The sequence below is a fragment of the Hyaena hyaena genome, unplaced genomic scaffold (assembly GCF_003009895.1).
Source record: "Hyaena hyaena isolate Hyena2069 unplaced genomic scaffold, ASM300989v1 scaffold_36, whole genome shotgun sequence".
Lineage (NCBI taxonomy): Eukaryota > Metazoa > Chordata > Mammalia > Carnivora > Hyaenidae > Hyaena > Hyaena hyaena.
This window is the reverse complement of record NW_024080668.1, coordinates 493444-506001: the sequence shown is the minus strand read 5'-3', so window position 1 is coordinate 506001 and position 12558 is coordinate 493444. Positions and strand designations below refer to the sequence as shown.

Sequence of the window (12558 nt, the reverse complement as noted above, 5' to 3'; positions counted from 1 at the left end):
TACTGTTACTGAAAAAAAAACAAACTGGCCTTTCTTAACATAGAGGCATCTGTGTTCCCATTGAACTTTACTAAAGTGTCAGTGCTCTGGCCAATTAACTTGCTAGCATGGGCTCCCAGAAGGATCTGAATTCTCTTTACATTCCCTTTACCCAGTCTAGTTCCCAGGGTCCATTAACCAACCAGCAAATCACACACATGCTCAGGACACCAGCCAAGCTGGAGTATTTTAAAATGTGTTTGAAATAATGTATTTCAACAAATACATTACAGCAATCAACTGTCAACATGGAAAAAAATCAGAACTTCAGGACTTCCACTGGTTTAAAATTTAGTATACTTTTTCTTTCAAATTACACACGGACAGACGGAGCACAACAACCTTTTCAGTGCTCAAACACCAATCAAGGTCTTAAGCCAGCAATGGCAGAAGAGTGCCTCACAGGCTCCCAGGGAGGGCCTCTGGGCACACATGTGAAATTGCACCACACACCCTCAACCCTCCTCCCCCTTACTCTGCCTCATTTTTCCCACAACACATGCATCGCTTTTTTTGTCCATCTTCCCTCACCAGAACTTAAGCTCCATGGACAAGGAATACTGTTACTGTTGGCAACACCTGGTGCTTATTAGTAGGTGTTCATTAGGTATTCGGTGACTGAGTTAATTTTCCTTAAAAATCCATGAAGCCTTCATTTAATAAGCCTCCATTTCACCTAAGATGCAAACTTTCATGACAAAGCTTCACATCAAAGCAAACGTGATTTAACTCTGCCTGTCACCAATAAATGGCACTGTTTCAGCTGCTGCCTTGGACTTAAATTTGTCATCTATCTTTGAAGCTGTTCCAAAAACAGACACTGAACAGAACAAAGTTAAATGGAAATCTGTTCCAACAAATTTGAGAGGTGAAGAGTATGCTGCCTCCACAAACACAGCCCTCCTGTTAGAAAGCTTTAGGGAAGTATACATATACTGGCTGCTACAACTTTAAGAACAAACAGTCTTAAAAGAGCATTTGGAAACTAACCTGTTCATAATCAGAGGACCTGCCATATTAGCCTAAATTCTCTTCAGTTGTATTTGTTAGAGCTATAAATATAAACATGCACTTGTTGATGACTTTGAAAAAGCTCCCTATTTCTGATTATCCTAAAAATCAAGCTCAAGGGCAACTTACATGGCCCTGAAGAATAGCCTGTTATATTTCACATTTCTTTCATTACCTTCACTTTAAAGTGAAGATAAACATATCCTAATTAAAAATAAACTTTCTAAAAATTAGGCTATAAAATTAAGTCACTAGAAAATTCAGTAGCCAGCAGATGCTTTAAACACTGAGGACATATAAAAGTAGGAAATGAAGGGAAAAAAAGTTAAAATATTTTTGATACAATAATGAGATTCAGCATGTGAAAGAATAAACATCAAGTCAAAACCTTTTAGCTTTCCATTGTCAATTTACATCTTCAGGAAATCATATGCATAAGAATCTCAAATAGGAAAGGAAGGAAATATATATTTATCTATATAATTCGGTACATACATCTAACTTTCAAGTCACACAATAACTATTCCTTCTGAATTGGAATGAAGTTTGAATTACAATTAAAGAATTAAAAACAGGAAACAAGACAGAAAAAGCACCTGTATTAAGGCAAGAGCCATATATACCAACTCTATCTAGACGACTCAACATTTAAGGTCATCCCACCATTGTTCCACTTCATGGTATCAAAACTGAGGGTACAGTAATCTTGACTCCCAGGCTTTAAAGAGCTCTCCTTTCTGTTTCATTCAACTAAGGGTTATATAAGACCCTTGCAGACAAAGGTTATAACAATCTCAGTAGTCACCCAGTACCAGAACAAACAGAAATTAGGACATTCATGGAGGTCTATTATGAAACGCCAAAAAGGGAAAGACGGGTCAAACAGAAAATGAAAATCCAGATGTCCACGAGAAGCAGTAAAGGCAGACTTCAAGAAGAGGCATGATCAGCACTGAATCTGTAAGAGTAGCTGAGATCTGAAATGCTGGAGTGGTGAGAGTCTTCAGTGTGAGTGGAAACTCACAGAGAAAAGAATGGGCTGGTGATGTAGAGGAGGGGAGGGGGAGAGAGGGATATGGCAAGTTTAGGAAGCCCAGTTGAAAGAATGGATTAAAGGGAAGTATGGAAAGCCAACCACATGAAAAAAAATACCAACCTCACTGAAGTCTAGAGGACGATGACGGGAAAACAGTGCGGACCAATTGTGAGGCTTATCCCAAGCCAAGTCTGAGGCGGTAAGGGGCTGGACCAGAAGAGTCACAGTGCTAGTAAGAAGTAAAAATGAACACTAAAAGAAACCTTTCAGTGTAGAAATGGCAGGAATCAAAACAAAGCACAATCACACTGAGGCTTGTGTCAGGTGGGCATAGGTACAAATTCCAATTATGTCACTTCACTAATTCTGCAACTGATCCTTTCAAAGTCTCTGTTTCTTAACCTGCAAAATGAGGGTAATACTTCACAAGACTGTGGTAAGAGTTTAATAAATGATACACGACAATCAAACCACATGACAAATTACAGAAAACTAATAGATATTGATCACTTCCTGACACTTTTACAAAAACCGAGTCGTCTTCAAAAAATTACGGGAAATAAGCTACCATAGTTCATTTCCATGTTAAAACAAACAATTGTGGGGATAAAAAACAGCTAAAGCAGCACTCTCTTGCAACAGTTCATGAGCATGCCCAATCATTCCCCAAACAAGGGCATTACCTCCTCTAGTGTCCATTTAAATCAACAGTCTTTATATACAAGTAAAATCCATATACTAGTATCTCCTACATAATATCTTTGGGAAATACACTGCACAGTATTAATATCCACAAGAATATTGCCAGGTAACTGGACAGAGAACTCCACGCAGAAAATTAATACAATAATTTTATTTAATGATTACACATGAAGTAACTATCTACTGCACATGAAATAACTACCTACTGTTAATACCACTTTTAGTTCTATTTATAAGCAATCAATCCATTTGTACAAGCCACTGTGTTAGCCTAATACAGCCTGATTATATCAAATTATAAACTCTCCATAAATATTTGGCTGTGATGTTGACTGCACCTGCAATACTAGTGTAGCATTTAGTACTGTCCAGATCAATGCACAAGACTGGGAATGTTAAAAATGCTCTATCCACTAGGCTATAATCACAAAAGCAAACTGGTTTCCTAATATAACACCTGAAATAAATTAAGTGCATCACTTTTTCCTACAACTGGTCCTGATTGAGACCAAGGCCTATGATTCCCCAGCAACTCCCTCAGACACCAGCTGGCCGTGGCACTGGCAAAACCCTATTACACCTTTATCTGCACATTCCTATTATACTTTATCAACTAGAAATCATAGCTAATGTTATCTCCTTCTACATACACAGCTGTTCTGGGTGCTTTCTATTTCCAATCATAACTCTGCAAAGTAGACATTGTTAATTGGACCCATTTTACAGACACACACTAAGGTTTAGAAAGGTTAACTACTGAATATCATACCAAGAATAGTTCCCCATACAAAACACATACTTTCTTGTGGCCGTGGTTTTTCTCACTCTGTACTCTTTGTTTAGAGTGCTTTACCTGCTCCTATCAACACCCATCTGTTCTTTAAGGTAGAATTGCCCCTGGTGCCATCTTCTCTGCCAGGTGCCAATATCAGAGCTTTAAAACACGTGGTTGCATGAATGAAGGAAGAGAAAATTGGGATTCTCTGCTGAAATTCTGGTTTAATAATGAGCTACATTAACTCAAGTCATAAGCCTCTAAAATCTAGCACAGTCCCTGGCACCTAGTAGGCACTTAGTAATTGTTCCCAGAAAGAGGAAAAAAAGTAGGAAGGAGGAGGAAGAGGAAATAGAGAAAAGTGAGAGACAACAGTCAGAAAAATTCCAGCCACCATATATCAGAATCTTGATTTAGAATTTTAGAATACTTTTATAAGGGAATACTTATAAATAATATTAGCTAATCTATGTTTTACCAGTGGCAAGTTCTTGCAAAACCAAGATTTCTGTGCGAAAATGTTAAGACTCCAAGTAAAAAGAATATAGATTCTACTCTAAAGAAAGAATTATCTAGAAGTATCATTCAAATCTGAAGACTGACCTAGGTTTACTATTTAGATACTTTAAAAGGACAAATGCTGAGCTAAAAATGGAATCCACCTATCAATCTCCTCCCTAAACAATTATAAAATGAGAAAGACAAAAGTATATGCTTAGAGATTTTATTCTTTTATTTAAGAAATGTTTTAAAATCATTTTCCAATTCATCATTTTAATTATATATTCACACTCCTCTCTAACACTGTTTCCTTAGAAGTCAATTTTCTTGCCAACACCAAAAAAACTAGCCAAAACATAGGTTTCTTCCTGATGACAGGAGATGAGGCAACTTCTTTTTAACTACCCTGACGTGTGATCACATGGACTAGGCTCACTCCTCCCCATCACTCATGATTCGCTCCCCAGTGCCAAGGATATCTGTTTCTCTGTTAATGCCTTCATCCTGTCACATAGAAAAGGACTATGACAGGGCAGTCTTCCAGAAGACACTGCCTGCACCCGCACTCGGCACCTCTCTTCTCCATTCATGCCCAGATCTAAAAAGGTAAACAGATCAATTCTGTATTCCACGTGTCTGCACACAACGAGTATAACAAAGATATGTAAAGTGCTGTCAGTTATGCTGACATCATCCATCTAGATCAACTAAACTAAATACAAATCATATGGAAAGCAACAGGACGGGAGAATGGGATTTGGCATTAGAGATAGGTTCTGAGACTGACTCCACCACTGTGACTTTGGAAAACTCATTTAAAAGGCTTTGTGAATTTTAAATATCATCATCTGCCTTTCCTGTTACAAAGACAAAATGAGAACTTGTAAGCATCTGGTAAAGGATAAAACACCAAATAAATTATTCCTTCAATGACCATGATTATTAAACAAATCCCACGTAATCTGCAACTCAATATGTCTCCTCTGGTGGCTCCAAGCCATAACTGATCCAACAAATCTCCTCCCTTTTCCAAGGGGACAAGAAAGGAAAGAAGGATAATCAGGACAAAGAACAGCTTGTGACAGAAGTAATGAATCCACTTCTCTTACGTGTCTGGTATTTGTCCCTAAGAGCAATTCTCAAACAGGACCAACAAAAATATCTGAACAGAGACAACACTGTCTGGAAAGAGTACGTAGTCTCCCAAGGGGAATATATTCATTTATGTGTAAATAATAATATTATTTCCATTTTGAGTATGGTTTGGCTGGTTTTATCAGGTCTATCCTTAAAATTAGGTAATAGAGGAAGAAAGCAGGCTGCAGTGAGTACAACTCAATACTAAAATATAACATGCAAGAACAAAGGTTAAAATGGAAACCTGACTGCAAATGCTGATGCAAAAATCACACTCAAAACAAAATGCCTTAAAAACATGAAGAACCAAAAAGATGGTAACAATCTGAGAGCAAGTAAGTACAGACTCTGAAAGCCTGAAAGCATATAACAAGTAAAGCTGGCAAGAGTAGATGACGGTGGGGGGAAAAGGCAGTAAGCTTTTCTATTTCAGCCAAAGAACCAATAATTTCAGCTGGATACAGTCCTAGGGAATGTGAAGGAAGAAAGAGAAAAACATTCCTTTTCCAGCTTCTCAAAATCCTGCTGTCCCAAACTATTCCTCACATTTGACGCATATGTCATACACTTCCAATTTATTTCATTTTAAAAAATCATGTAGGTATTTGAAAAACGAACTTCCTATAGTGTACCATGCAAATGTATTCTTAATCAGAACTTTACATCATTACTATTAGATACTTTTATTTACTATCTAAATTACAACACTTGGCCTACACAGGTATATAATTTAATGAGTAAAAAAAGTTATTTATGCTCATGTTTATAGAAAATTAAACAATACCTTTTGAATCATTTTAGGTCAATCAGACAAATCACATTTTTTAAATCTTACATAGTTTCAAAATATAGGTTTCCAAAAATAAACCCCACAGCTATGAATTAGATATAATTCACAGCAAATAAAATTATCAAGGTGAAAGAATAACAAATTCAGTAATTCACTCATTCATTCATGAAACATTTTTGAAATTAAACAGGAGCTAGACACTGTACCAGTCCTTAAACACATACTGGTCAATAAGACATTAATTTCAAGGAATTTGGGATCCAGTAAGAAAGACAGGCCAACACACAATTTTGTGTGACAGAAGATATTAAAAGAGTTAAAAAAAAAAAAAAAAAAAAAAAAAAGCCAGAAACACTAACTAATGTTTAAGGACTTTTGGAGACCAACAGAAAAGACCAGTACCACGGCAGGGGAAAAGGAAGGAAAAATACATACAAAGAAATTATACAACTGAAATAAATGATGTTCAATAATAGAATCAAAGAAAGATAAATTCAAATTGTAAGACATTTCTCGCTGATTTTTTTTCAAAATAGTAAAAACATGTTAATATTCATTGTTAGAGAAGCAAATGGGCAATAGCATACAAAGCTGGGGGCCAAAGACTGTGACTTCTCTGTAGGATAGTTTGGTAAAATGTATCATCAAAAGTTTTTTATGTGTGTCATGGTCCCAAAGTCACCAGAACAAAACAAGCCAATATCTCTCCTAAACACAGAAATAAACATCCTTAACAAAACAAAATCCTGCAATAGATAAAACACATCATGCTAACTGAAGGTTATCATAGGAATTCAAAGTTGGTTCAACATGAAAAAATAAAAAAATCAGAATGTTAAAAAAACAACTATATATTCACCTTAATAGCTGGGGGAAGAAACAAAAGCACCTTACAAAATTTTCACCATCCATTTTGAGAAATGCACTAAACCAGCTAGTAATGGAATGGAACTTTCCCACCCCAATAAAGTCGTTTACACAAAACCTATAGCTAACATCAGATAAGAGACTGAGTGTTTTCCCTCCCACAGATCAGGAACAGAACGATGTCCACCCTCACCAGTGCTATTCAACATGCCTTATAATTAAGAAAAGAAATAGGGGCGCCTGGGTGGTTTAGTCGGTTGGGTGTCCGACTTTCGCTTAGGTCATGATCTCGCGGTTCGTGGGTTCAAGCCCCGTGTCGGGCTCTGTGCTGACTGCCAGCTCAGAGCCTAGAGCCTATCTCAGAGTCTGTATCTCCCTCTCTCTCTGACCCTCCCCTGCTCACGCTGTCTCTCTCTCTCTCCTAGAAATAAATAAAAAATATTAAAAAAAAAAGAAAGAAAAAGAAATCAAAGGCACACAGATTGAAAAGAAGAAACGAAACCATCTTTCTCTACAAACTCCACGATCATCTACAGAGAAAATCCAAAGAATCGCCAAAAATAAAGCCACTAGAACTAATGGGTCAGTTTAGAATGACTGGCATATAAAAATAAATAGTATTCCTATATACTGACAACAAAGAACTAGAAAATTATATTTTAACAATATAATTTATAATAGCATTGAAAACTATGAAATAGAGACAAATCTAACAAAAAAGGTTCAAGATGCGCACTCTTAAAATCATAAAACCATACAAAAAGACAGTAAAGGCCTATATGCCATATTCCTGAATCAGACAACTCAAGATGTCAATTCTCCCCAAATAGATTTATAGATTTCAATGAAATCTCAATGAAAATACCATCAGGGTTTTTTGTTTTGTTTTTTGTTTTTTTTGGTACCAATTAACCAGCTGGTTCAAAAAATTTTAAGAAAATACAGTGGTCCAAAAAGAACCAAAACAATTTGTTTTTTAAATATCAAGTTGGAAGACTTTTACTACCTAATTTGAGATTTACCATGAGACTAATCAAGATGGGTGTTAGTGGTGAAAGGATGGCTAACAGAGACGAGAGTGAGTCAAAGACCTACATATACATGGTCAAGCCTGGACAAGGGGTCACGGTTAGTGAATGGAGAAAGCACCATTTAATAAAGAAACTAGTTCAACTAGACATCCTTAAAAAAAAGAACCTGAAACCTTCCCTCACACCATATCCAAAAATTAAACTAAAATAAACTCTAGCCCTAGGGGCACCTGGGTGGCTCAGTTGGCTAAGCGTCCAACTTCGGCTCAGGTCATGATCTCACAGTTCGTGGGTTCAAGCCCCGCATCGGGCTCTGTGCTGAGCTAGCTCAGAGCCTAGAGCCTGCTTCGGATTCTGTGTCTCCCTTTCTCTCTGACCCGCCCCTTCTCAGGCTGTCTCTCTATTTCAGAAATAAATAAAACATTAAAAATTTTAAAACAATAAAAATAAAAGAAACTCTAGCTCTAAATTTAAGTACTAAAACTATAAAACCTCTCAGGGAAAACAGGAGAAAATCTTTGTGGCCTTAGGTTAACCACAGATTTATCAGATACAACACAAAGTGTATCAATTCTATTAGAGTGATAAATCACACTTCAAAACCAGATCATTATCCACAATCTTAACCAAAAGCATAAGAAAACCCAGTCTCAAATTCCAACTATGCCAGCAACAAGCTGTGCACTTCACTATCTTACGGTCTCTGTGTCCCAATTGTTTTTTCCCTTTTTCTGTGTAATGAGACAGTACCTACCTCACAGGTTAGTCAGTGACCAAATGAGATAATGCTTACAAAACACCAAATTACATATTAAGTACTCGATAATGATGTTTGTTACCTTTCCAAGATTTGTATTTAGTTACTTAAATACCATCTGGGTTTCACAGTTCAAAATTTAGAATTTCCTACTATAAGTCTTTCAGAGTTTATTAAAAATGAGAGCTCAGCTTCATTTTTTATTCAATTCACTTTAAAGAAATGATGAAGAATAAAGGCATACAAAATAGGAAGGGGACCAGGGAAGGAGAGGAGAAACACATTAAGTATGCACCTACAGACACTCCAGAAAACAGATGCTTTGTCTGAATTCTCTCTTTTATTTTTCCTAGCAGATACCTACAGAGGAACTAAGGATCTACAGGAAACTTTCAATAAACCTTCATAAGTGGCCTTTAAAAAGGAGTGCTGGCCTTCTATTTAAGACCCCGGGTTGGTGCCCCAAAGCAAATGTCTCATTAAAAGTTAAATTCATGCTTAGGGAGATTAAATTAAGGAGTATCTGTAATGATTTAAATCAGAAAGTAATATGTGAACGATCACAGTGAAGGATCGCCACACCATAAAACTATAAAACCCCATCGCTCATCTTCCTTAACGTTATAACCATGGCTCTACTTTTAAAACATGCCTCAGAAAGGCATCACATGAGATTAAATTTGTCAGCATTCTTAGAGTTCTCTAGGTTATGAACAAGAATTCTCTGGCACCTATTCCATCTTTAAATATGGAGAAAGAGGGAGATTTCACTGCAAAAAACATCATACTACAAATTTCTCCTAGCCCTTCCTGCCCCCATAGTTCCCCAAAGGCCACAAGCAGCACACAGTAAGAAGTGGTAGGAAACAAAAGAAGACCATCCACTGGGGGTAAACTTACCTGTGGTGTTTTATTCTCTTTAAGGTCCAACCCAAATACGTTGTGTCGCTTCACTGTAAAGAAATCAGCGTCGTGTCCATCATCCTCATCCTCATCTCTGTCTAAGAACTGCCCAGAGGCTTCTTTGGACTCCGCAGTGCTAGGGACAGACGGAAGCTGAGACCCATTTGCTTTTGCCAGTTTCTCTTCCATTTCTTCCTCATCTTCCTTCTCTTCTTCCTCTTCATCACTAATCCCCTTAGCCAACGTGTGTTCTGTCTCTTCTGGCCTTTTCCCACCTTTCTGAAGGATGGACATTTTCTCATTGAAGTAGGCTCTAAATTCTTCTACTTCATCATTGGTGAGGGAGGGAGCCCTTGGCTCAATTCCTTTATGATCTTGGCTCACCACCATTTCTTTAGGGGATTGCTTCTGCATTTTCTGAAGAAATCTTACCCGTGGGGCCACAGCAAGACCTAGAGACCTTAAACATGAGCAAACAAAAATAGTTATCTCAGTACATTGATGGTGTGCTTATGGTATTATGCAAGTTTCTCAAGAGTGGGGACTTTTTGGAGTTTTTAAAGAAAACACTCTTCTGAGATACAACTCAATCTTGACAGATGAGATGATCCAAAAGGCAAGGCAAAAAATACCAAATACCCATCAGACAACACTGGAGATAACCACATTTTTCATTAAGAGGTTAACAAGTTATAAATAAAGAGCATGAAACCAGAAACATGAGAACAGTTCAAGTACTAAATCTGCCTATTTCCAGTTTACTTCTTTTAGCCTTGGCCTCCTCAAATATGAGATATCAATACCTACCAGGTCCACCTCACAGCTGTTGTAACAATCTAACTTGCTAACTATATGAAAACACTGAAATGTCAATACTAAAGCTGAAAAAGACATGGTTATGAAAGGACAAAACAGCTCTCTGCAAAGAATAAACTAAAATTACTACTGTCCTCTCCTCTTTGACTACGACGTAATCATTTCTACCCAAAAAAGGAAAAGAAAAGAAAAGAAAAGAAAAGAAAAGAAAAGAAAAGAAAAGAAAAGAAAAGAAAAAAGAAAAATCCTCAACGCTTGCTAAGCCTGGAGCCTGCTTTGGATTCTGTGCCTCCTTCTCTCTCTGTCCCTCCCATGCTCTCTGTCTATCTCCGTCTCTCAAAAATAACTAAATGTAAAAGAAAAAAAAAAAAAAAAAGAATGAAAAAAGAAAAAAAAATATTTCTAAATAAGACCAAAATAGAAAAGAAAATTATTTTCTCCTTCTAAGATCAAGATCCACTTTATGATCAGGGCTTTCCCAGCTCCTAAGTCCCTACTCGAGAATGAGGAATAAACGCCTACAGCTGGACCTGCTACGGTCAACAGCTGAGACAGTGACATGGCTCCACTGCCTCTTTCCTGTGAGGCATGATTCAAGAAACTTACAGGTGCAGTGGGAAAAAGCATAGATCCAGAAATCAGGCTGTTGATGTCCAAATCCTGACTGTCCTCACCTCACCAATGTGACTGAAGGATGTTACTGAACCTCTATACCTCAGCTCCCTCATTTGTGAGACGCCATGATCAGTACTGACGTCCTAGGGTGGTTGTAAGAGTGAAATGAGTTCACAGATGCAATGTACGTAACATATAGCCTGGCACACAGGCAGCCGCTACTCAGCACCTCCCGTTATTACTACTATAGAGACTATGGGATGGGATCATAAACTCCTATCCATCAGACCATTCTCTCAGTGTACTACAATTATACTTATGTGTCTTTCTCAGCTACTAAAACTTGAAGCCCCTTTAAGGTAGGCGTACACACATCTATAATATTTTAACATTTACCACAATGAACTGTACATACTAACTATTCAAAACATGTTTCTTTTGGGGCACCTGGATGGCTCAGTCGAATAAGGTGCGAGTTCGGCTCAGGTCATGATCTCCCAGTTCGTGGGTTCCAGCCCCGCATCAGGCTCTATATTGACAGCTCAGAGCCTGGAGCCTGCTTCAGATTCTATGTCTCCCTCTCTCTCTGCCCTTCCCCTGCTCATACTCTGTCTCTGTCTCAAAAATAAATAAAAACATTAAAGAATTTTTTTAATAAAAGTAAATTTTAAAAAATAACTTTAAAAAATATGTTTCTTTAGGAAAATAATTTTCAAAAATACTTATTATATCCTGCATACATAACACTGCTTTAGGTAACAAAGGGCTTCTAAAGGAGTTTATAGGTCAAGGAAATGATACACCTAAACATCCACAAAAATTAAGCAACACCACCAAATTAAACCGTACCAATAATTTAGACTCAGAAGTTAACTTTCTGCTTTTCCTAAACATCACCAATAAAAAGCAAAGGTCATCAACTGTGAACAGATGAGATTTACTGGCTTTTGTAGCAACAAAATGTTCCATAAATATGACCCTGCGGTGTTAAAGCCCTGTGCCTCTCCTGTTTACTAATATCGCAGCTAAGTCAATCAGAAAACTAGGACAGAACTTCGTAGACTACTAAAAGGAAGCTAATAACCTAAACCATGAATCGTATTCAGGAGCGGTGAAATTAGTTAACCGCTATACCAACAGCTCAGTGACAAACATATGTTATATCCATAGTTTGTGGTTTTCCATCAATTACCTACACAGAGAGTCAGGAGCCTCACACTGTTAACTAGCAATTTCGATCACTCTAAAATGTTACAACTGACAAATTACTTATTATACTAAACTCATAATCTAATGTGAAGAGCAGAAAACAGCAGCTCTCCCAGATACGAGTTTTTATCAGACTCCATTTAAAGGTAAAGACGGGGCACCTGGGTGGCTCAGTCGGTTAAGTGTCCAACTTCAACTCAGGTCATGATCTCCCAGTTGGTGGGTTCAAGCCCCACATGGGCTCTGTGCTGACAGCTAGCTCAGAGCCTGGAGCCTGTTTAAGATTCTGTATCTCCCTCTCTCTCTGACCCTCCCCTGCTCATGCTGTCTGTCTGTCTCTCTCTCTCTCTCTCTCTCTCTCTCTCAGAA

The 12558-nt window shown here is 37.6% G+C and overlaps 1 protein-coding gene across 1 annotated transcript in view; it reads right to left on the bottom strand.

Annotated features, from left to right (window-relative positions):
- DDX10 (DEAD-box helicase 10) overlaps positions 1 to 12558 on the bottom strand; it is a 294804-nt gene that overhangs the window by 234904 nt on the left and 47342 nt on the right. Inside the window, exon 13 of the mRNA XM_039229231.1 lies at positions 9547 to 10009. Within this exon, the coding sequence (XP_039085162.1) occupies positions 9547 to 10009 (463 nt within the window). The remainder of the gene's footprint in view (positions 1 to 9546; positions 10010 to 12558) is intronic.